The 26,966-nt window shown below is 34.3% G+C and overlaps 2 protein-coding genes across 2 annotated transcripts; one reads left to right on the forward strand and one right to left on the reverse strand.

The window, feature by feature from the left end:
- Positions 1 to 1,365: 1,365 nt before the first annotated feature.
- Positions 1,366 to 3,770, forward strand: LOC130979942 (protein MODIFYING WALL LIGNIN-2-like). The gene is made up of 3 exons (XM_057903504.1): positions 1,366 to 2,129; positions 2,229 to 2,431; positions 2,907 to 3,770. Exons 1-3 carry the CDS (start codon positions 2,016 to 2,018, stop codon positions 3,139 to 3,141), a joined length of 552 nt encoding a protein of 183 aa, XP_057759487.1. The 5' UTR covers positions 1,366 to 2,015; the 3' UTR covers positions 3,142 to 3,770.
- A 156-nt stretch (positions 3,771 to 3,926) lies between these two features.
- LOC130981780 (phosphoinositide phosphatase SAC7-like) lies at positions 3,927 to 13,712 on the reverse strand. Its single transcript, XM_057905482.1, has 21 exons — positions 13,565 to 13,712; positions 13,198 to 13,365; positions 12,983 to 13,066; positions 12,365 to 12,492; positions 12,186 to 12,274; positions 11,323 to 11,380; positions 11,111 to 11,167; positions 10,975 to 11,008; positions 10,665 to 10,745; positions 9,767 to 9,873; positions 8,161 to 8,247; positions 7,997 to 8,074; positions 7,707 to 7,777; positions 7,507 to 7,605; positions 7,132 to 7,231; positions 6,737 to 6,845; positions 6,548 to 6,620; positions 6,121 to 6,214; positions 5,591 to 5,683; positions 5,002 to 5,068; positions 3,927 to 4,554 (listed from the first exon to the last, which is right to left on the reverse strand). The coding sequence occupies exons 2-21, from the start codon at positions 13,343 to 13,345 to the stop codon at positions 4,424 to 4,426; spliced, it is 1,788 nt and encodes a 595-aa protein (XP_057761465.1). The 5' UTR covers positions 13,346 to 13,365; positions 13,565 to 13,712; the 3' UTR covers positions 3,927 to 4,423.
- Positions 13,713 to 26,966: the final 13,254 nt, after the last annotated feature.

Genomic DNA, 26,966 nt, shown 5'->3' on the forward strand with positions numbered 1-26,966 from the left:
ATAAATATGTATGATATATTTGATGATAATGTCTATTTGATCATCAATTTAGTGTTAACAAATAACTAAATAGAAAGATAAGCTAATTTTAACAAAAGGCTAACATGTTCTTTGCTTCATTTGTGGCAAAAATATTAAAACAACCCAAGACTTGTCTTCAAGATTGCTAAACAAATTTAAAAATTGAACTGTCTAAATTCTAAAACTTTGTGTTTTGATCAGAACTTAAATACTAAAACTATTAATCGTAAACAAGTATTTTTAAATGGGACTGAATTAGCTTTTCTATTTTTTTTCTTATCAAGTGCATCTTAAAAAAATAACTCTTTAAATAAATTTGGGTTGCTCGAGTGGTCAGTTCATTTGTCTATTTAAATAAATATCAAGGATTCGACAGCAGCAATTCATTGACTAATAATAGACTTTTAAATAAAACTCAAATTTTTAACAGATTAGTTTTTTAATATGCCGAATTGGAAGAGATGACAAATTTTTTTTTTAATAGAGATCAATTCTATAATTGGACTGAAAAAGGATATTTTGACTGAGCCCGTTGGATAAATATTCCCACAAATTGGGCTTGGCGATCTTTATTCAGAGATTATTTTTGCTGTGAATTTATTTTTCCCATAAAATAGTACCAAATATTCTCAACAACAGCACCCATTTGGCATTTGCATATCTTTTACAAGCCTAGTCACCAAAATACGTATCTTTACAAGCCTTGTTTGTTGGTAATACTATTTTGATAAAGAAAGCTGCAATTAATTGCGTTTGAATAAACAAGTGTTCGAGATTTAAATTTCACTTTGTGCATGCAATCCATTAATTAATGATAGACCTTTAAATGGAGCTTCAATCCACAACAAATTAATTCTTGTTCTTCTGTTAAATTGGGGAATACCTAGGCAGCCAAACAAAAAAAAGCTGCAATTTGAACATTTAAGAATCAACAAAGGCACCATCTCTCTGAACTCTGAACCATTTCTACGTTGGGAATTGGGTTTCAAACAAGGTCAAACAAACAAAACAATTAAACAAATCTTAGTCAATGGGGTTCTTTCTTACTATGAGGAGAATGCGTTGATGCCTTTACATTTTTAACTCTCTCTCTCTCTCTCACACACACACACTTGCTCACATGCCTCCAATGGAATCAAATCAAAGTGACTTATGATTAAGAGAGTGAATCTTAAAGGAAACATCAAAGAAATAACCCTCAATATCAATAGAAAGAGAAATGTCAATTACCAAGGTGAAGGAAGGAAGAACCTAGTTTTTTAGTTTTAGAATTTTCATGGCAATGGCCCCACACAACTCAACAAAAGAGATAAGAAGCTTGTATCAGAAGTGGCATAAAGAGAACCCTCACCGCGTGAACAGCTACATCTCTTGCCTAAAAACGTGGCAACTAGCAACTAATAAAAATATATTCATACTTAATTGCTCTAATATTATTATTAGTAGTAGTTAGTACTTAGTACCAACTTAAATAAAACTTTAATTTATATGCTTTCTTCATATATATACATGCTCTGATGTTAGCTAAGATAATTATTAATTAATGAGTTACCTTTTATATTTACTATTTGGATAGCTGTTTTAAAAAATTGTGTGAAATTGACCATTTTGGCCAAATAGTTTTTTTGTTATTGATTTTGGGAGATTGTCATGCATGTGTGTATTTCATGGTAATAAACAATTTTCATCAATAGTTAATTAGCTATAAATCAAGAATGGAGAGTTATGTTAGATTTGTAGCTATACAAGTTTCAAGCTAGTTGCAATTAGGAATGGTATCTCCTTCATAAAAAAATGATAGACCTATTGGGAAGGAAGTCTCAACTACCACAAAAGAAGAAGAAACTCAAAGAAGAAGAAGAACATGGCCAATACCTTCAAGGAAATAACAACAGCAGCAAAGTCATCTTTCTATTTCTTGATTTTTAGCTTCCAATATATTCTCTCTTCTCAAGTCTCATCTTCAAATAATCATTCACTCACAAATCTCAATAATGGAAACTCCAAATAGGTGTAAATTTACAGTGATCTTCTCCGTCATTATCTCCCTCACACTTGCCTTAGTTTCATGCTTATTATGTATAGCCTCTGAGATTAAGAGGAACAAGGTAGTGTACATAAAAGAGTTATTAGTTATTATTATTGGGGAATTTTGATCTTTTTAGAAATGGGTTATGATGATGCATTTGTTTTGTCCTATTTTACAGAAGGAGGATCTTAGATTCAATGGTAAACAATGTTACTTACCATCAAGCCAAGCATTTGGATTGGGGATTGCAGCTTTGGTTTGTTTAAGTTTGGCTCAGATCATTGGCAACTGTGTATTGTTCAAGAATTATTGTTCAGGAGGGAAAAGAAACTCACATTATAAGATAACACTCATTGCAATGGTTCTGCTTTTGATCTCTTGGTAGGTACCAATCTTTTTTTCATATTTGTTAGTAGTTGTGACTTACTTCATATTAACACAAGTACATAACCAGATAAAGGAACAAACCAGATTTTGCTGAACTTTTATTAAATGCTCATAATTTACAATGTTAGAAATGACATATGGTTGCTCTAGAAGGAAGTTTCACTCTTGGAATCTAGTTCTATGAAATGGACACACCACCATCCGATCTAGTTGTCAAATCAAATTTTCTTTCTTTGTGAATTGTGATTTGGATCGGTTTTGACAATGAATACGGTGTACCATGTGTCTTGCCCTTTATTGGCCACATGTTGACAATAGTTGAATCATATAATTTTTTTCCGGAGGGAAAGCACATGAAAACCCCAGAAACATTTTTCATATAAGCAAATAATTGAGATTAGATTAGCCTTCTAAATACAATACATGACCAACATTAGACTCAAAATTTGAATGATGTGATGGTTGGCAGGCTTAGCTTTGGGATTGCAATGATCTTATTGATAACTGCCACAAGCATGAGTAAGAGGCAGCCTTATAGGATAGGTTGGTTGAATGGTGAATGCTACCTAGTCAAAAGGGGTGTTTATGCCGGCTCAACCATATTGATCCTAGTAACCGTAGGTTCGGTAATTGGTTCGGTTTTGTTAACAATAAAGGCCAATCAAACAGAACAAGATCGCAAAATACATGCACAAACAGGGTGAGGAAGAATTGATCATCCAATTATTATACTTAGAAAGATGCGTTACAAGTTGCTGAGGTAAAAATCCAAGTTTACATTCCAAAGACATGCTTCCAAAGAAATACTAATATTATAATAATAAGTTGTTATTCATTAAAAAGGGTTGCCACATCCAATTAAGATGAGTTAACATGCTTGTACAATGTCCTAAGGAATAACTTTATTTTTCTTCTTCTTACACTAAAGAGAAACTTAATATGTACACATTCTCTGAGGTGGCCATTGCCTCGTGTAGGAACCCATTTAGGATACCATCTGCATAGATAGATAATTGGTTTGTATATCTTATGTATTTATATTCACCTGCTTAGTTGCATTCATTATTGTTTTGTTTAATAAAATTGTACTTTACAAATAACCAGAGATGAAAGGATGATATTTATTATCACAAAAAGGAATTGATTCCCGTAACCAGTCAGATGCCTAGTCCCCCCAAAGATGCATAAAGTGCAGCAGCTAAAATTTAAGTATAAAAATACGCAAACAAACACGCATGGTATAATAATAGTAACTGAGCATTGTCATATGAATTGCAAGTACAAATATCCACAAGCCGAGTTCAATATTTTGTAATTGATTAAATTAAATGAATGTGACCAGTGCAATAAACTATTATCATCATTATTCGATATTTGAAAAAGTGATTAAATATAAGTTCATAATGAGATGAAGCTCAAATAAAAACAGTTTAACGAAGTCTTTTTAAAAGAATTTATCCAAAGGCATTCTAATTCTTGCCGGAAATAGTGATAGTAAGTACACAGCTAATACTATCATTATAAATATTAAAAATAGAAATAACAACAAGTGCCAATATTTCTAAGCGTTCTATTTTATGTATCTCGATTTGCATGAAGCATACAAAATATTATCAAATTTGATGAGTTCCAACAACCTCAACATTCTTCCATCTCAAACATGGCACAGATAGAGCCAAATATACAAGGTGGGGAGGATCTGCAATTCGCCATAAACATTGACAAAACAACCACCCCAACCCCTCCAATGGGACGTGGACAGGATCACAGGACCATGATAAATAAATTTCTGGAAGCTATAATGATGAATACAGAATTAGTAAGAAAGAATAAATAATAGCAAGCAGGGAACCTTGATTTAAGAATCGAATCTGTTAAAGTGATCTGGAAGTGTAACTAAGGCTATGCCAATGAGTCCTGTGTTGCAGAAGCTGCACACTGCACATAAATGAATGTAATTGCTCAGCGTGATCTGCATAAATATTTTTAACTCCTGGGCTTGTGTAGGCGAGGCCTGTTGCAGAAAACACGACCATTCGCCCTCACAACTGCTGCTATCCCGATGCTAATGCCAGCCCACATTAGTGATAAGAAGAAGTGCCGATAATCATATCGACCTGTTTGAAAACAGATAAAAGATCATCACTTAAAAGCTATAGATTTCACACCATGTGGCATGTGTAACACTGCCACGCTCTTGTAGATAATGGCCTAAACCTGAGCTAGCAAGTCTAAGTATGTATCCAGTTAACTAGGACTATAGGCAACTTCCTCAGATGCATCAAACATTGTAATAGCCCAATACTATTTTAAGAAATTCTCATAAATTTTGAAGTCAATTTTTGCTTTCAATATCCATAAACCTTGGGCAAGCCATTTTTTTGCAGCAGAGGATTACCATACAAGACACGCAACCACTTTAAGTTACTTTTGAAGCTCGCTGATCTTGGTGATATACCATAACTAAATTGAAACATAATCAACCTAGAGCATTTAATTAGTCTAAAGGCTACTTCCCTTCTCGCGTAATTACAATTAAACTGAACATACAAAAGTTGACTCACCTTGATTCAATGACATGATTGCAAAAAAGAATCCAGTTAAAACCAGACCCAAAGCTAGAGGAAGTGACTGCAAAGTTTAATGTAACTCAAATCAATATCAGTTTGAACTTTGAATTAAATGTATATAATATTCTTAAAGCATTTCAGCAGCTATATTGATCAACTACAGCATACTAGCTAAATGTGTAGTGCAAGACAATCTTATTTAATCTTCAACAAAGAGGCAGTGCTTAATGCACAGTCTGAGAACCTAATCATTAAAACAATTTCCTTGACTGAATGATAAGGTTACTCATTTTAATAGCAAAGGCAATTTTTCAACCAAATAAAAGTTGAATCATTTTTTGCTGTCGTATTATGGGCTTGTGGCCCATTACAATCTCTCACTTTTCTGTTGGGTTCAAACCCACATTTTATAAACCATATAAAGTATCTCTTGCAAAACAAAGAAACAAAAAACAAATAAATAAATTATTTTGTGTCCTAATGAGATAGATGTCAATTGACAATCAGAATAAATTTAACCTTTTCAAACCAAATTAGTTGTTCTAATTTAACCACGAAATACTTCCATCTAAACTTTACTCACAGCTATAGATTCAAGGCCTTGTTTCTTGGAAGAGGGAGTTGCATCTCTGCTGACAGAAACTATATAATGTCCTTGCAGGAGATCAATTGCGTCCTTCACATAATTAAGAAAATCATAAACAGTATAAAACCAACAAATAAAGAGCTGAAAATGTTCAAATCAACAGCTTAAGATATATTAAGACACAGAAAACTTAAGAAAATTATTTACTAAACTACTCATGATCTGTTCAGCTGGGGTAACTGATAAGTGACATTGAATATAATTTCTTCAGAATATGTACACAGTAAGACATGTAGAGAAAAAGCCAGTATCTAATGCATAATAAATACTGCAAGAAGCAGCATACATTCAATAAAACTGTATTAGGAAGGAGAAGGGAAAAGCAAAATACATAGAAGACTAGGCCAAGTCAATAACAAGTAAGGACCATAGTTTTGAAAACCAGACCAATCTTGGTTATAACAGCCAAGTAAACACCAAACAAATGCTACAGCAAAGCTAGAGTATATAATGAGAGGATCACAAACCTGCCTAGTTCCATCACTAAAATTATTCAAATAATAGCGTAGAAGAGCATTCCAGCCATCTTTTAGTATCCCTTGAAATGTTCGATGTCCAAATCTGAATCCCATCACATAATTAAAAAGTGATAGTGCAAAGGTTATATATAATTTATAACCAACATCTTTGAAACTTTAGAGATGTTGAATCTTATCATAAAATCCCGCCACCTTAAATTATAAAACAATGGCATACTTGCATTATATACTTCCATGTTATTGACAAGCTTTGCCATTACACAATATATGATGTTTAACTTGCTCTTCAAAGAATTCAATGCTGATTGCAATTACAACTTAGAAACATTTTGTGCATGCATAGTTTACTGATCTTATTCATATGTGAGGAACAATGAAAGCTTTTGACTTTTCAGAAATTCATGGGAAAAAGTACCTTACAAAGTCTCCTTTCAGAGCAGGAGTTCCTGTGTACTGTGTACTTATATCATCTCCATGATTTGCCCACACTGATCCAAGAGCAACCATTAGAGATAGGAACTAAATCCTTTGAAGCAACTATTGATCCTATACACACATACACGTGCATTTTAAAGGACATAATTTGGAATCAAGAACCACTTACAGATCTTAAATTTTTCATCCAGATTTTTATGTGAACTAATGGTTTCTTCGGCACCAAAGACACCAAGCCTTCTAAGCTGGTATTCCAACATTTTTCGGCCTATCATGCTCTGCATAAATTTTTTAACATAGTTAAGCAGAAAAATGATGCCACATAGAGGCGCACACACATAGACAATGTACAAACAATTATGGGGATCAAAGTCACAGTTTTATATACTTGTACATACACATACATATACATGTGTACAATGAGGAGCTCTTTTCTTCTTCCCCATGCAATAAATCCAGAATAGATAATAACAGAAGGATGACATGTTCTTATAGACAAGGAAAGAAATATTTTCTCCTCATCAGGTAATGCACAAAACATTTTACATAATAGAAGTAACCAACCTGAGTTACATTTGTACGGTCCAGACAGTCAATACAATTGGTCCTAACAATCCCACGTTGTTCCTTCATTTTCTCTCCCTTTTCATTCAGTAGAAGATATCTACAGTTCCAAAACAGAATTGAAACACGCAAAAGATTATTTAAAATGCTTCAATTAGATATGAGTACAGCATCATATTATATTATAAAACAGAATAATATGGTTAAGACCCTTTTCCAGGAAAAATAGCTGAAAACTATGCTAGAAATTAGTAGCTCATAGGTAGTTTCCTGCATGGATGAAACCAAGCAATAGAAGTGTGAAATTCAAATATTAACTAAATTCTGAACGGATTGCATTTAGTAGCTTAACTACTTAATGCAATAAATACATACCCATTTGTGTCAATAAAATCCGAAATTTGATCATAAAGGATTGAGAGACGTTCAAAATGAATGTGCCCACATACTTGATGAAAATCAAAGTGCACATATCTACAAAAAGAAAATAAAAAGGTATGCATAGATATCAAATAAGAAGAAATCAAATGCATGTATGTACATCAACTTAAAGGTTAATCGAAAGAGACTTCTACCTTACATCATCACTAGCCACTTGCTGCACTGTACTGCCAAATTTTTCACACAGCCGACCTTCTCCACCATGCTGATAAGATACAAAGCAGAAAGAAAGGGAATCAAACAGAAGCTCGCTCATGCGTAACATTTACATGCACATCATTTTATCATAGGTCCACCTATACAGTACATATTCTCTATAGTTGTTTACGAAACTACTATGTGAATACATTAAAAAATCGTCAAGTATAATTATCAACCATCAGATAAAACCTGTCAGTTCAATAATCAGTGACAGAATATTCACCTTATTAACAAGATCAACAGCCAGCACTGCCCCATATTTCTTTCTTAAATCTAAGAAATGTCTTTCCAGAACTCGAGGCTGCATTACAAGCAATGAAAATAGCAGTGAAATACATAGAACATTAGGTGTTAGCCAAAGAAATACAACAATCAACAACCACTTACAGCTTCGTCATGTTTCATTAACTCAAAGTTTGGTTTATAAGTTAGGTCAACAATTTGCTCCCATAGCAATGGAATTGAACCACGAACCTGCAGAAGCTCAACCGAGGTAGCTAATAAGACATATAACAAGAAACATGTTTAACTGAGAAAATCTTGGGAGCACAAAGACTGTTCACTATCATCCACAAAAGTAAAAGCAAGAATCATAGTCAATTTTGTCACACAGACGTGCTTTTTGATCATATATGGACATGAACCACCCATTTTCACTATAACCTAAGAGAGTTGGAATAATTACCACAAAATTTGTATTTTAAAATATGATTATGTGGATCCTACTAGAAGCAAATCTCATCAGAGGATTCTTAGAATTAAAGGTTACGGTGTAATTTGGATTCCTACCCATCTTAAAGCTACATTGCATGTGGTGATACATAGGCCTAGCAGTGTATTGTAATGTCTTCCATTTTGGTAATTTTCCAAACTTAAAACACTATACATTGAGTCAAAGTGAATAAGGAATAGTAGAGCAAAGAAGTCGAGACTGGATATAGGAAAGAAAAAGATAGATGGAATGCTTTAATTGGATGCCAGTATTGATGTCTATTTATATAAGGTAATAAATATAATTGTTACAAAATAATATGAAAACCAATTCAAAAAGATCATGTAGGATTTATTTTGATTCGATGATACAATTAGGATATTATAAGATATTTCCACGGTTTCTAATAAAATGTAAGAAATTAAAATAATATACGATGATACACATTACGGATATAGAGAGAGCACAAAGCCAAGGCATTGACTCCCCTTAGAGAAATTCAAGAGACAGAAAAGCAGTCTCACAACCAAAATTGGCTTGTGTCGTTATTTGAAGAAAACTGCTCCAACTATGACTGGCAATGAAAAAAGAGGTTTGTTTTTATGTGACACTGATTTTACCTTGCCATCATCATTGCACTTCCCTTTTATGGGATACTTGTTGATTGTAAGGTAAAAACAGGGGACATGTTCTACATTCCAGTTTTTACTAGTTAATTACAATTTTTTACTTGCCAAACCAATTACTACTCAGCATACGTATTTTACTCCCCATTTTAAATAGTCTTTCCAATCTTGTTTCTTCTAATTACACTCACTACAGTATGATCACCAAGCAAAGCCTAAAGATATTATTATACAATTGAAAGGGAATAAGTGCATGATTAACAATTTTTCTAGTATTTTGTTTTTTTTTTTTGTTTTTTTTTCCCTGAAGGACAAGAAGCTGGCTTCTCTAAGGTTCGGCACCACTAATTTTAAAGGACCACAAGTTGTAAATAATGATTCAGACAGGCAACGAATAATTTCTGAACTATCTTTGATGTAAAAAAGTTAAATTTTCATTGTCAACTCATTAAGGAACTATTTTAATTAACTATCCGATGTTTATTAATTAAGCTTCCGCTTACTAGCTGAAAACCCTAAACCACAAATACTAATGTTCAACATTGTGAAAACAACAACTATCCCCAGCAATAAGACCACTACTAATTGTTAGAACTATCCCATCTCACCGGGCAAGCACACCATAGAAAAGTTTCATGATCATAGAAAGATATACCTGAACAAATGATGCAGTATACCCATTGAGCTGCATAATTTGCTCTGTTTCCACAAAATTCGCAGCATACCCATCAGCATCAGCTCCTCTTCTCCATAATCGAGTTCCTTTCAGAAAAGGAAATTGCACGTGGAACATTAGCAAATCAACCAATAAAAGGTGATGGATTATACCTTTTTCAAGCAGCCAGAAATGACAACCATATTTTCTCATTAAAACTACTCAAATTGTAGACTTTTAAGTCTCACATAAAATCAATGTGCTGGGGTTAAAACGAACGGAATTAATTGCACATCATGTAACCCAAGTTATGTCACAATAAATTCTGCTTACACCATACATATTTATAGATACTGCAGCCAGTTAGACCTAGAATGAATCCTTTTTGTTTCTCCTACTCAATCATTGCATTTAATATTTATCAACTCTATACTGCTCCTAACAGTTTGAGACTGGGTCAAATTTTGTAATACCTCAAGTTAATATACTTCTTATAGTAGGGCATTTTTCCACCACATCTATCTCTGTGGTCGCAAAAGCATTTATCATTACCATGGATCTTCTTACTCAAGTACCCTAGCCTAAACCATTAGTAATCTCATCAATTATTTTCCTTCTTATACTACCAAGTATTAAATATTCAGTACAACTTCAATCATCAGCATATCCTAAATTCTAATACATAAAGCAGTTAAAAAATTCTAGCAATCTTCCATTATCACCACCTAATTAACCACTCCATTAATTTGATATCCTAATAGAGACTGATTCATTAAGCAAGAAAGATCACATCTACTTGCTATATTTATGATACACATGCACAGTCAAGTTGGAAATGAATAGAACTATTTTTGGCGGATTTGGATAAAAGAAACTATATTCTTAAGCCTCAAAATACCATTTCTTCTTGTGCATCTCCTAGCAATTAAAGTGACATCAATAGTCTCTTTCCCAATGGCTGCTTGAAAGTAATGAAAACCTAATTACTTATTAAGGTCAACCCTGAAGAAAGATGGTTGAGTGAAATACAAACAGTTGAAATAGTTAAATGAACAAACAAAATATTGTTGTCAAAACAATGAAAGATGGTTTAGTGACATACAAACAGTTGAAATACTTAAATGAACAAACAAAAATATATTTTTGTTAGATAACAATAACAACAAACAAAATAATGATACAACATGGGGGAAATCAAATAAGGATACTGCCTTGGACTACTGGGAGTAAGTATGGGTCTAACTGCAAGAACAGGACCATACACTTATTAGTTAGTAATATAACAATAATAAGTACAGAATAAACATGGAAGAAATTGAACGGAAAATTTTTCCACAGATCCACCTTATTATCAATGAGCACTTCCAACATATAATTGTTCCAAAGAAAGCGAGGTTCTGCCTGCAGTCAAGAATTTGGTAACATAAGCATTTTAGCAGGATAAAACAAAAAGACAGCAGAAAGAGTCACTTTAAGCAGGAAATCTTTGCCTAGACATAGAAAATCACTCAGTGCTCCTAATTAGCAGAGTAGTTGGCTAGAATGAAATAAATTACCTGTCTCCAAAGAGGAAGCAATTTAGACTCATCACCTAGGGCATTTAAACGCTGTGCACTGCAGAACATTGATATGATATCAGTAAATGCAATTTCATATTTAATTTTGACACTCAATAAAGTTAAAAAAACAGGTTATTTCAATTAATCACTTTAAGTTTTCTAAAATATGTGACTCAGAATATTAATATAACAAATAAGAATTTCACATATGACATCAAAATGAGTCAGTCTTCAAGTACTTTTGTAACCTAACTTGCCAGTGGCTCTTTACTAGAAAAGGGCGTATATCTTTTACTTATCCTAGAGCTCAGCTAGCAGATGTTGCTTGCTTATGTAGTCAAGCACCTATTCTAAATCCTAGTTGTAAAACTAGACAGACTTGCATGCTGAAACTAATTTGGCAGAAGCAAGTCAAGCAACTCCTCTTAATTATTACATTTGTTTTGCACTTTCTTTTCATTTCCATTTAGAAAATGCACTCAATTTTCAATTAAGGAATAAAAGTTCTTGCCATCTTTCTAACTTAGAAGTAATCAGTCACCTTTTGTCACTAAAACATCTCTTTGTTTGAAATTTGAAAAATGTCAAAGTGTCAATTCTGATGCAAGTCTATCATAAATGAGGCACTAAAAGTAGCATATACAAGATTAAATTGGCAAAATAGAATAGAGAGGGAAAATGCATTTTCTCTATAGGTTTACAGGGTGCATGGATGAAGCAAGTAATCAACAGAGAATGCTACTTCCTTCTTTGTGGATATTAATACAAGTACTTGTCTCAAGTTTTAGAATGAATAAAACCAATATCATATTTCTGTAACAAATTTGTACACAGGGCTGATGAATATTTAAGTGATTCACCTCAGAGTTAAGTTAGTTTCGTATGAGAAGAACAGACCATGGGTTTTCTCAGCAACATTTAGCAGCCCTAGAAATTCCATTTCTGTCTTCTGTTGCCAAATAAGGTATAAAAATTATGAGTTGCAAATTGGTTGGACATAGAACTAAATAAGAAACAAGTGGAGTTGTAGCAAGCAAACCTGTTCAGCAGGGGCACTTTTAAGAGAATGATCACAGGGAAAAAACTTCAAGGAAGATATTTTAAAAATTGGATGCCCCAAGTAAGATCCAACACATTCTCGATCAGTTATAACCAGCAAATATGATCCTAAAGGCCCAGTAAAATTTAGCAACATCAAAATGATTAGTCAATATATTGAAGTCTACAGTCAAAAAGCAATGCATTGAGTCCTGAAGAAAAAAAATTCGAAATGCAAACTACAGCTAGAAAATCAACATGCTATGATCAAAATCACAATTACACAGACAAAACAGGAATTTATCCAGGGAAAAAAAAGAAAGAAAGAGAAGCAGACTCTGAAAAACAGGGACGGGTGGAGTAGGCACCTATTGGCTACTGCATAAGGTGTAAAGATATAAGCAATATTGGTATTTATTTCCTTCCCTCTAATCTTATAACTTAACATTATAGCGCAATCATATCAAACAAAGATAAATCCTACAATAAATCAACATGCTCAACAAATAAAAACTCAAAGCACAACCAAAAAGAGAGGCATAGTATAATCACTCATCACTTATGGCATCTACAATATCAATCAGAAAATAAAGGATAAGTGCCTCCTAGGATTGCTTACCAGCCAGAAGCCTCAACATGCCAACCACACCGAAGATGGTATAAATCTTAGGAACTTGAAGGGAGTTACCTTGTGGAACTTCATCTGTCATAGCATGATAATAAAGCAGGAAAATTACATTAAAAAGAAAAAGGATCGATCATAGATAAGTCACATAGTAAGAATAAATAAATAAAAGAACAATTATATATTGTAGAAGCAAGGAAGCAACAAACCGATTAGCTTCATGGAACCATCGACTTTACTAATGGCCAAAGAAGAACCAGAAGAACCATCCGTTGGTTCAATCACGTACTGATCCGGAAAGTCCCAAAGCCGCATCCGCGTGTAAAGCTTCTGCACCGAATCCGCCTTCTCCATCATCGTTGAAGTTCTTCAACTCACTGACGAAAACAAAACACAGATCCGTAATTGAAGTAACCAAGAGTTACTGAGATTCGAATTTGAGCTTGATCCAATCAAAATCGAATTAACACTATTTTTTTCCCGCTAAAACAGTGAAACTAAGTTGGATTGTGTTATTTTCTCGCACTTTCTCGGCGGAGAAAATGAAGAAGGAAGCAAGAGAGAGAAACTATTTACCTGGCTCGCACGATCGGAGAATGAGAGATCCAAATTTCGAATTCGAATTCGAATTCGATGTGGCTTATGGAATCTTAGCGTGAGTGTGTAAGACTGTAACTAACGAAGGGAAATGATGCTGCATTGCTTCCTCATTATGCCACTTTCATTTTATTTTATTTTTTAATTATATTGTTACATTTTTTGAAGATAAGGGCGTGTTTGGATACTTTCCTGTCCTAGGCCCAGACTCCGAGTTAGATTCGTTTGTTGTCCAAATGCGGTGCTAAGGAGAAAGGTTGGGCCGATTCCGCTATGACAGTGCCACGTGGAGGTCTACTATAGGTTCGTGAGACCGTGAGATACTACTGTGGCGTAACAGTAACGTAGTTAACGCACTTTTGAGATCGTTCATCCGTTGTCACCGTTGGATTGGAATACTTATAATGGATAATCCACACCCATTATCGAATAATATAGTATTTTTTTAGGTGAAAACTCAACTGCACTCCACTTCACATAAAGTTAAAAATTAAAAGTTGTTAGATGATTTGACTGATTTAACTAAATTTTTTTCACACGACTTTCGGCTATCAACTTCATGTGAAGTCGACTACACTTGAGTTTTTACCATTTTTTCCTTTAAGAAATTTAATTTGTGGGTGCTCTTAAAAATTTATATGCATTATGCTTATAATTTTTTCTGAAAACAATGTTATTGCTCCGTTAATTTGACTTAGGTGCAGTCTAAAATTATTATATTCTATAGTAATTAACTATAGTAGCTACACTAGTCCATCGGGTGTAAGCAGAAACATGTGTTGAGAGTTTGAAATTAATAATTTATATTTGATTATTTTAACTCAACTGTGTCAATTGGTTAAAAAAATATTATTAATTAATTAACTGTAACCACGGTAAACAGGTAAAGTATAATTGTGGCATGCTTTTAAGGTTCCATATAGTAATTACTGTTAATTAAGGTTTCCTCACACCACAATGATATTCCACGCCCCTAATCATATATATCAATCCCAAAACATGACAAGGGGGAGCTTTAATAGCGAATAAATTTACGGCACACGATGTAAGTTCATTTGGATCATATATAATTATATATGTAGCCAACTGAAAATGTGCAGGAAATACTAAATTAAAAACCACTCAAATAAATTTAAAATTATTTTATTTTATAAATAAATATATAATATTAAATATAATAAATATATAATTTTGAATATTATATATAAAATTATAAATATTAAATTAAATAAAATAATTTTAAATTATTTTTATTTTTGATAATAATAAAAATATTTTTAAAGTATTTTAAAATACTACAACAATGTCTAATGGTGGAATAAAGCCCTTTTCTATCTTCTATTAATATATAACAAGTGAATAGTGCATGACTAGGTAATTAACAAGTGTCATGCTTCATTAGTTGATATGTGTCTTCAAATTGGAAATGACATATCACATAACAGCAACAGTTACCATTATTTGTATCAAGAAGGGGTTAAATAGTCGATTATACATGCAAAATTTTTAGATTTCACGTCAGGCTATATATATAAGCTACGTTGTCAATGTTCAATTAAAAATTCCCGCTCATTTAGAGAATTCCCAAACTTTCTTCACACATCTTCACTTTATCACTGTCCTGACAAAACATGGAGGAAAAATATGATTCAATATCGGAAGTAAATCTCAAGAGGCTTTGGTGGAATTTTAAAGTATATATTGTTAGGATATGGGAAGAGCCTAGCAAATACAACAAACAAGAGACTTGGTCTATTGAAATGGTTTTGCAAGACAATAAGGTAAATGTCATTTATGGAATTTTATATCAATTAGTTGGTTTTTTTAGATCAGTTTATGTTAAAATGATTCTGACACCATTTTTGTACAAACAGGGAGATAGGATTTACTCTACTGTGCCAAGAGCTTTGGTTCAGAAGTGGACTCCGATTCTGCACGAGTTTCAAATGTATACAGTGACAAATTTCACAGTAGTTGACAATAAGGCAAAGGCAAAAAATGGTGTCAGTAGATATGTGTTAACATTTTCGCACAGAACTAAAGTTACTCATGTGGAGGTCCCTACATTCCCTTTACAAGCGTTTCGCTTTCGTTCATTTGTTGATCTCCAAAATGCTGCCATGCTTGGAGATGCTGATATATTTGGTGAGTTTCATCAAATATATTGCAATGCATATAATATTTACACGTGAATGCATATATTAACTTTCCCATCTATTTTGCTACACGGAGATATTATTGGCGAGGTAGTGGGAAAGGAAGAACCAAGAGATCTGATAACTAGCAAGGGGAAGAAGACCAAGCGATTGGTGGTTATTCTCCAAGATTTAGAGTAAGTACGCTTAAACAATCGAGATTGATATTTCTTAACTATTGAAACTAATGCTACTGTTTTTAAAATGGCAGCAACAACCGGATGAGCTGCACTTTGTTTGGTGACTTGGTGGACCAAATCGTACCTCACCTACAGGAGGAGAGGGTAGAACCACTCATCGTGGTTATGCAGTACTTTAAGGTATCCAGGTGGAATGGAAAAACATCTGTTCAAAGTAATTTTGCAATATCCAAGGTCCACATCAACCCGGATCTAGAAGAAGTCAATTTTTTCAAGACCAGGTTAACATTATATACATCATATATTCTATTGCCTATGCCTTTTCAAGCAGTGTTTATTTCAATGGTAAAATAAATTTTTCCTTACCATAAATTGTAGAGTTGTTAGTGCTGGCCCATCAAGCGTATCCAGGATAAGCCATGTATCATCTCCTAGGGCTTGGTCTGCAGCAGACGAGCTTAAGAATGGTTGTGTCGCTGTCAAAACAATAAAAGAAGCTCTTAATGTTGCTCAGGTCATGTGTCAAAAAACATGTTAAAATAAATATATACACGCAAAGAATATATTCATAAAAGAAATGTGTTGAATGCGTTTCAGGAAGGTCCTATATGGATCGCTGGCACCATTGTATCCATTAATGCTGGAAAGGCAGGTTGGTTTTATAAGGCATGTCGAAGGTGTCTAAAGAAGGTTGAAACCCCTATCGGTACTAGATATGAATGTGCAAAGTGCGGCCACACACATGGAGTAGCTGCACTCAGGTTGACTTTTGTGAACATTCCTTTACTTTGTTTTAATAAGTATGTTATGCTATGAGTTATATCAACTATCTATGTTGCATATGAACTTTTAGGTACAAGGTTGAAGTTATGGCTCATGATGGGACAGGTAGCATTTGTTTGCTACTGTGGGACAGGGAGACCACACAGTTGTGCGGAAAGCCAGCCGAGTCAATCTTTAATGAGGAGGTAATTGCAATTTTAAACCATAAATTGCTTCCATTTCACGTATATCTATTTTCTTTAAGGGAAAGTATGAGGAGCCAATGGAATATTTGTACAATGTGTACAATGAATGTTTAGCGAGTATTAGAGATATAATTATTAGTGTTACCTTTTTTCATTAGATGAAGTTTTTGGGATGAGTGGTATCATGACATGGCATTAGAGCTCTAGATCCGAAAGGTCAAGAGTTTAATCCTTGGTGAACCCAAAAATCAGTTTAAGCTTCTGGGAAGATATTTATTATCCCTAGTACTCGAATGGTTATTCTAGATAATATGGGGGATGTTCATTTTGTAACTCAATAGCTCATTGTACACATTGTACAAATGGTCCATTGTCTTCCTAGTGGGATCGTTGGTTTAATCATGTATATAATAAGTGGTTCCAAACATTCACACTAATATACAATTAATGCAGCTTGCTCCAGACGATGAGTATCCACATACGCTGGACAACATGATGGACAAAAAGGTGCTGTTTAAGCTTAATGTTAAGGCTGCAAATGTCAAGCAGTACGATCCAGTCTACATTGTGATGAAGGTGTGTGATGATGAGGATACCATATCGAAGAACCTCCCAATGACTTTAGTCGACAATAATACTCATGTAGTTAATGTACGTAAACACCAAACCCTATAAGTATTATGTTGGATGGATACTAAACCAAATGTTCTTCTTATTTCAAATCTAATTTTTTTAGGGTATTCATGTTCTTAGGAGGCTGGGAACAATAATTCGTTCGATATATCAGGCATTGTTGTTAATCTTACAATTGACAATGATACTCACTTTAATATGGTTAGTGAAACTTTAGTGGTTTCTAATGATGTAAAACTACAATGACATTTAGCAAAGGAGAACACCTTATCAAATTTTACTAACAATCTGTTTTCTTTTACTAAGGATTTTACTCAGGAATGTGTTAGTAGCATCAAGTTCAAAACTCCAGCTAAAAGAGTTGCCAGTGGTGTAAAGGTTGCAACTATCAATCTCAACCAGGATGAGGAGGAAGTTCATCACTCCACCAATAGATTTACTCGCAAGCTTTCTAAGAAGATGAAATCCCAACAGTCAGATATTGATAGTTAAATCTTGAATCTAAACATTGGTGCATTTCTCTATCAGTGATTGTTATATTTTAAGTTGCAAGTTGCAGTAGTTTATATTTAATGCATGTATGGATATTTCTATATGAAATGTAATCTTAGACCTATTGATATCAGAATTGAAATTCAAGTCTTATATACATATGTATATATGTATGTGTTTTTCAAATGCTGTTTCAACATCCATTGAAATCCAATGTTGCTTTGAAGCATGTTCTCATATTTGGTCACGCTTCTTCAAGGCTTATTATCAAATCTATTTTTGACTAACATAAAATTGGGAGTCATGTGAATAAAATCAAACAACATCGTAAAAAGGGAACAAGCCTAGCATATCAAACTTGGAGTCCCTGTCCAGCCGAATTGCTCGAAAAAACGGGCAAAACAACAAAGATTAAAATATCCATTTTAGTTTGCTGAGTTTGTATTTAAATTTCATCATCCATTGAAGTTCACTTTTGCTTCAACATGAATAGCTATATTTATTTTAGTACAGGAGGACAATCTAGAATATAGATTAAATTTATGTAATAAGGCTAATATGAAGGCATCATACCTTAAACTTTTAAGTTTGAAAGGTAAACGGAAATTAATTTGTATTCTTAGGCAAAACAATTCATAGTATTTTGGTGATCTCCAACGTATGCATAAGCCTTTGTCCATATGGTAATATCGATATGTATATGCACAACCTGCATTAGAATAAATATAACTAAAGAAAAAAAAATCAAAATGTCAGGTCTCAGTCCGTCAATTATAATTGTCCCCCATGACAGGAGAAAAAGTATTTTATTACTATAAAACATAATCCATTTTAACCTATTTGACAAATATATTTATTCAATAAAACTCAACAAGCTAAATCAATAAAATGTTATTCAAATTTTATATATTATTGATTTTATTTTTTTAGAAATATAGGACAACTTATTGTCAATTCCTCTAAGCACTTACATTTTAAGAAAAAGAACTTTTGAAGTGAGAAAATAAGATCTTAATGATTATTGAATTGACAATTTCCACAACATGCGAATTTTCTTTGCTAATCTAAATTAGAATAAAATAGTATTTCCCATTTTAAAAAAGTATTCACTTTAAAAGAATATAATATTCCTTTCTATATATTCTCTAAACAGTCATTTATAAAAAAAAAAAACACAAATCCAATTTAAGTTTTATTATTTACATTCTGATTACACCTATATCTATAAAATATAACTCAATATTATTAGACGTCAAAGATTGAATTAGAAAAAAATAATATATAAAATTAAAATAACCAAATTACTTTTTTGTTATTGAACATAAGAAATAAATATCTTAAATTTAAGTAAAGTTTATAAAAAGTAACCATATATTTACGTCTATACAATAATTGTTGGGAATTGAGATCTATGAATTATCTATATATCAACTAATTCATAAAATAATATAGTTTTAAAATAATTCAAATAAAATATTTGAGTTTAATTCAATCAGGCATGATGGTTTTCAACGGTCAAAGTGGATTTAGCTAGTTGGGAAACAAATACATTCACAAAAATTAATTTCAAATAAAGCTAATTATTTTCTACAATCAAGCATGATTAACAGTCCAAAATTGGCTTGGCAAGATTGATCGTGCTCGAGCCGTTGGGAGAGGACCACGTACATTTGTGTTATATGGCGAGAATTACCACTTGATGAAAAGTAGGGCTGGCAACTTATCCTCTATCCACGGGTATCCAGATTCAATCCGTTCGAGTATGGTAGGCTACTCAACTTGCTGTGGATAGGGCCCGCACCTCATATATAGCACATATTTTATAAAAATTAGGTATATGGTGTAGAAAGTGAAAGTTGAACCCACAATCTTCCTTATGTAATAACTTACAATAAGTGAACAACCACTAAACTAGTTAGTTAATTTAATAATTTAGAGCAATAGTTTTTTAATTTTTTATGTTATTAATATGTATAAAATTTGAAATGATTGAATTTTATATTTACTTTGAAAAAATTGATATTTCTGCGGGTAGGGTAGGGTAGGGTAGGGTTTAGAATTTTAGGGTGCGGGTAGGGTTAGGGTTGAGAGATTCTCAACCCGTGGGTAGGGTAGGGTAAAGTTTTAATAAAATTTTTAACCTGCGGGTAGGGTTAGGGTAGGGTTTGGACCCTACCCTACCCTACTGATGAGCGGATAATTTATACGCTTTTTGGCATTGTTTTTAGGTAGTTTTTAGTAAGTTCAAGCTACTTTTAGGGATGTTTTCATTAGTTTTTATGTTAAATTCACATTTCTGGACTTTACTATGAGTTTGTGTATTTTTCTGTGATTTCAGGTAATTTCTGGCTGAAATTGAGGGACTTGAGCAAAACTCTGATAGGAGGCTGACAAAGGACTGCTGATATCTGACCTCCCTGTACTCGAAATGGATTTTCTGGAGCTACAAAACTCCAAATGGCGCGCTCTCAATGGCGTTGGAAAGTAGACATCCAGAGCTTTCCAGCAATATATAATAGTTCATACTTTATTTGGAAATTGACGATGTAAACTGGCGCTCAACGCCAGTTCCATGTTGCTGTCTCGAGTAAAACGCCAGAAACACGTCACGACCCGGAGTTGAACGCCCAAAACACGTTACAACTTGGCGTTCAACTCCAAAAGAAGCCTCAGCTCGTGGATAGATCAAGCTCAGCCCAAACATACACCAAGTGGGCCCCGGAAGTGGATTCATGCATCAATTACTTACTCCTGTAAAACCTAGTAGCTAGTTTAGTATAAATAGAACTTTTTACTAGTGGATTAGTCGTCTTTTGACCACGTTACATCTTTGGTCTCAGTCTTGTTTTATTCTTCATCTTAGGAGGCCATTGATCACGTTTTGGGGGCTGGCCATTCGGCCATGCCTGAACCTTTCACTTATGTATTTTTAACGGTGGAGTTTCTACACACCATAGATTAAGGGTGTGGAGCTCTGCTGTACCTCAAGCTTTAATGCAATTACTACTCTTTTCCTATAAATTTCATTTATTCCTATTCTAAGATATCCGTTGCACTTCAACTTGATGAATGTGATGATCCGTGACACTCATCATCATTCTCACCTATGAACGCGCGTGACTGACAACCACTTCCGTTCTACCTTAGGCCGGACGCGTATCTCTTGGATTCCTTAATCAGAATCTTCGTGGTATAAGCTAGAATTGATGGCGGCATTCATGGGAATCCGGAAAGTCTAACCTTGTCTGTGGTATTCCGAGTAGGATTCCGGGATTGAATGACTGTGACGAGCTTCAAACTCCTGAACAAAAGAATTAAGGGATTCTATTCCAACCTGATTGAGAACCGACAGATGATTAGCCGTGCTGTGACAGAGCATTTGGACCTTTTTCACTGAGAGGATGGGATGTAGCCATTGACAACGGTGATGCCCTACATACAGCTTGCCATGGAAAGGAGTAAGAGGGATTGAAGGAAGAAGTAGGAAAGTAGAAAAAGAAAGGGCACAGTATCTCCATACGCTTATCTGAAATTCCCACTATTAATTTACATAAGTATTTCTATCCCTTTATTTTATTTATCTTTTAAATATCTAATCCAATTACATTTGTCTCTACCTGATTGGGATTTACAAGATGATTATAGCTTGCTTCATACCAACAATCTCTGTGGGATCGACCCTTACTCACGTAAGGTATTACTTGGATGACCCAGTACACTTGCTGGTTAAGTTGAACGGAATTGTGTCCACACATAGCAAAGAGCCATTATAATTATTCCATACAACAACAAAGAGTACAACATTGATGATCACAATTTCGTCCACCAAGTTTTTGGCGCCGTTGCCGGGGATTGTTCGAGTATGGACAACTGACGGTTCATCTTGTTGCTCAAATTAGGTAATTTTCTTTTCAAAAAAGTTTTCAAAAATTTTTCAAAATTTTTTCTCTATTTTTCGTTTTTCCAAAAAAAATAATTTTCAAAAAATATAATAAAAATACAAAAAAATCATAAAATCATAAAAATAAAAAATATTTTGTGTTTCTTGTTCAAGTCTTGAGTCAACTTTCAAGTTTGGTGTCAATTGCATGCTTTAAAAAAAATTTTCTTGCATTTTTTGAAAATTCATGCATTCATGGTGTTCTTCATGATCTTCAAGTTGTTCTTGACAAGTCCTCTTGTTTGATCTTGATGTTTTCTTGCTTTGTGTTGTTTGTTGTTTTTCATATGCATTTTTCGTTTGTTAGAGTCCATGGATTAAAGATTTCTAAGTTTGGTGTCTTGCATGTTTTCTTTGCATTAAAAATTTTTCAAAAATATGTTCTTGATGTTCATCATGATCTTCAAAGTGTTCTTGGTGTTCATCTTGACATTCATAGTGTTCTTGCATGCATCTTGTATTTTGATCCAAAATTTTCATGTTTTGGGTCATGTTTGTGTTTTTCTCCCTCTTCATTAAAAATTCAAAAATAAAAAATATATCTTTTCCTTTTTTCTCTCCAAATTTTCGAAATTTTGGGTTGACTTGGTCAAAAATTTTTTAAAATTAGTTGTTTCTTACAAGTCAAGTCAAAATTTCAATTTTAAAAATCTTATCTTTTTAAATTCTTTTTCAAATTATTTTCAAAATCTTTTTCTTATCTTTATATCTAATTTTCGAAATTACACTAACAAGTAATATGATTGATTCAAAAATTTGAAGTTTGTTACTTTCTTGTTAAGAAATGTTCAATCTTTAAAATCTAGAATATTATCTTTTTAAGTTTCTTGTTAGTTAAGTAATTAATTTTAATTTTAATTTTAAATCTTTTTCAACCATATCTTATCTATCTTATCTTTTTATCTTATCTTTTTATCATATCTTTTTCAAAATTTTATCTTTTTTCAAATTTTGATTTCAAAATATCCTATCTTATCTTATCTTCTTATCTTTTCAAATTTGATTCTAATATCTTTTTAAACTAACCCTTCACCCAAAAATCCGAACCAGTCTATCCCTTGTGTTTGGATTCTTCACTTTTCCTTCTTCTTTCTTTTCTTCTGCTACTAACATAAGGAATCTCTATACTGTGACATAGAGGATTCCTCTTTCTTTCTTGTTTTCTTCTCTTTCATATGAGCAGGAACAAGGAAAAAGGCACTCTTGTTGAAATTGATCCTGAACCTGAAAAGACTCTGAAGATGAAACTAAGAGAAGCTAAATTACAACAATCCAGAGGCAACCTTTCAGAAATTTTCGAACAAGAGAAGGAGATGGCAGCCGAAAATAATAACAATGCAAGGAGGATGCTTGGTGACTTCACTAAACCCACTTCCAAGTTTGATGGAAGAAGCATCTCTATTCCTGCTATTGGAGCGAATAATTTTGAGCTTAAACCTCAACTAGTTACTTTAATGCAACAGAATTGCAAGTTTTATGGACTTCCATCTGAAGATCCTTACCAGTTTTTAACTGAGTTCTTGCAGATTTGTGAGACTGTTAAGACAAATGGAGTAGATCCTGAAGTCTACAGGCTCATGCTTTTCCCTTTTGCTGTAAGAGACAGAGCTAGAACATGGTTGGACTCACAACCTAAAGATAGCTTGGACTCCTGGGATAAGCTGGTCACGGCCTTCTTGGATAAATTCTTTCCTCCTCAAAAGCTGAGCAAGCTTAGAGTGGATGTTCAGACCTTCAAGCAAAATGATGGTGAATCCCTCTATGAAGCTTGGAAAAGATACAAGCAGCTGACCAAAAGGTGTCCATCTGACATGTTTTCAGAATGGACCATATTAGATATATTCTATTATGGTCTATCTGAGTTTTCGAAAATGTCACTGGACCATTCTGCAGGTGGATCCATTCACCTAAAGAAAATGCCTGCAGAAGCTCAAGAACTTATTGACATGGTTGCAAATAACCAATTCATGTACACTTCTGAAAGGAATTCCGTGAATAATGGGACGCCTCAGAGGAAGGGAGTTCTTGAAATTGATGCTCTAAATGCCATATTGGCTCAGAACAAAGTGTTGACTCAGCAAGTTAACATGATTTCTCAAAATCTGAATGGATGGCAAAATGCATCCAACAGTACTAAAGAGGCAGCTTCTGAAGAAGCTTATGATCCTGAGAACCCTGCAATAGCAGAGGTAAATTACATGGGTGAACCTTATGGAAACACCTATACTCATCATGGAGAATCACCCAAATTTCTCATGGAAGATCAACAAAAGCCTCAACAAGGCTTTAATAATGGTGGAAGAAATAGGCTCAGTAATAACAAGCCTTTTCCATCATCTTCTCAGCAACAGACAGAAAATTCTGAACAGAGCCCCTCTAATTTAGCAAACTTAATCTCTGATCTGTCAAAAGCCACTTTCAGTTTCATGAGTGAAACAAGATCCCCCAATAGAAATTTGGAGGCACAAGTGGGCCAGCTGAGTAAGAAAGTCATTGAAACTCCTCCCAGTATTCTCCCAAGCAATACAGAAGAGAATCCAAAAGGAGAGTGCAAGGCCATTGATGTGATCAATATGGCCGAATGCACAAAGGAGGAGAAGGACGAAAATCCTAGTGAGGAGGACCTCCTGGGACGTCTCTCAAGAAAGAAGGAGTTTCCTATTAAGGATCCAAAGGAATCTGAGGCTCATATAGAGACCATAGAGATTCCATTAAATCTTCTTCTGCCATTCATGAGCTCTGAAGACTATTCTTCCTCTGAAGAGGATGAAAATGTGACTGGAGAGCAAGTTGCTCAATATTTAGGAGCTATCATGAAGCTGAATGCCAAGTTGTTTGGTAATGAGACTTGGGAAAGTGAACCTCCCTTGCTCATTAGTGAACTAGATACCTGGATTCAGCAAATTTTACCTCAAAAGAGACAAGATCCTGGCAAGTTCTTAATACCTTGTACCATAGGCACCATGACCTTTGAAAAAGCTCTATGTGATCTGGGGTCAGGGATAAATCTTATGCCACTCTCTGTAATGGAGAAGCTGAGGATCATTGAGGTACAACCTGCCTTGTTCTCATTACAATTGGCAGACAAGTCATTAAGACAAGCTTATGGATTAGTAGAGGACGTGTTAGTAAAGGTTGAAGGCCTTTACATCCCTGCTGATTTCATAATCTTAGACACTAGGAAGGAAGAGGATGAATGCATCATCCTTGGAAGACCTTTCCTAGCCACAGCAGGAGCTGTGATAGATGTTAACAGAGATGAATTAGTCCTTCAATTGAATGGGGACTACCTTGTGTTTAAGGCACATGGCCATCCCTCTGTGACAAAGGAGAGTAAGCATGAAGAGCTTCTCTCAGTACAGAGTCAAACAGAGCCCCCATAGTCAAACTCTAAGTTTGGTGTTGGGAAGCCACAACCAAACACTAAGTTTGGTGTTAAGACCCCATATCCAAACTCTAAGTTTGGTGTTGGGACTATACAACATTGACCTGATCCCCTGTGAGGCTCCATGAGAGCCCACTGTCAAGCTAATGACATTAAAAGAGTGCTTGTTGGGAGGCAACCCAATTTTTATTTATCTAATTTTTATTTTATTGTTATCTTGTGTTTTATTAGGAACATGATCATGTGGAGTCACAAAAAAAATATAAAAATTAAAGACAGAATCAAAAATAGCAGAAGAAAAATCACACCCTGGAGGGAGGACATACTGGCGTTCAACGCCAGTAAGAAGCATCTGGCTGACGTTCAACACCAGAACAGAGCATGAATCTGGCGCTGAACGCCAAAAACAAGCAACATCCTGGCGTTTGAACGCCAGGAAAGTGCCTTGAGGAAAGCTGGCGCTGAACGCCAGTAACAAGCATAGAACTGGCGTTCAACGCCAGAAACATGCTACACATGGGCGTTGAACGCCCAGAATGTGCATCATCTCGGCGTTTAAATGCCAGAATGGTGTGCAAAGGCATTTTACATGCCTAATTGGTGCAGGGATGTACATCCTTGACACCTCAGGATCTGTGGACCCCACAGGATCATCTCAGGATCTGTGGTTCCCACAGGATCTCCACCTAACATATTCCCACCTTACCTCCTAATCCTATAAACACTCTTCCCCAAGACACACTTCCCAACAACTTCAATCTCTCTTCCCAATTACCCCCTTCACCACTCACATCCATCCACTCTTCCCCATAAACCCCACCCACCTTCAAAATTCAAAACTCTTTCCCACCCAAACCCACCCATATAGCCGAATACACACATCCCTCCATCTCCTCCATATCTTCTTCTTATTCTTCATCTTTTCTTTCTTCTCTTGCTCGAGGGCGAGCAATTTTCTAAGTTTGGTGTGGTAAAAGCATAGCTTTTTATTTTTTCATAACCATTGATGGCACCTAAGGCCAGAGAAACCTCAGAAAAAAAAAAGAGAGAGAAAAGGGAAGACAAAAGCTTCCACCTCTGAGTCATGGGAGATGGAAAGACTCATCTAAAGGGTTTATAGCTTAGTGGTAGAACATTTGACTGCAAATCAAGAGACCCCTAAGATACCTCAGGAGATAAATTGTCCTCCACACAATTATTGGGAGCAACTAAGGATAGGAGCACCAAAATTACTAGGGATCATCCAACAGAAGCAAGGAAGAGACATAAAGGAGCTCAAAGAGCACCATTGGTTCTTCAAGAAGGCGCCACCCTCACTAAGGTGGACTCATTCCTTGTTCTTATTTTTCTGTTTTTCGTTTTTATTTATGTTATATGTTCATCTATGTTTTGTATCTCTACTTCATGATCATTAGTATGTAGTAACTATGTCTTAAAGTTATGAATAATTCCATTAATCCTTCACCACTCTTAAATGAAAAATACTTTAATTCAAAAGAACAAGAAGTACATGAATTTTGAATTTATCCTTGAATTTAATTTATTTATACTGATGTGGTGACAATACTTTTTGCTTTCTGAATGAATGCTTGAACAGTGCATATTTTTGATCTTGTTGTTTATGAATG

Source organism: Arachis stenosperma, chromosome 5, assembly GCF_014773155.1.
Source record: "Arachis stenosperma cultivar V10309 chromosome 5, arast.V10309.gnm1.PFL2, whole genome shotgun sequence".
Classification (NCBI taxonomy): Eukaryota; Viridiplantae; Streptophyta; class Magnoliopsida; order Fabales; family Fabaceae; genus Arachis; species Arachis stenosperma.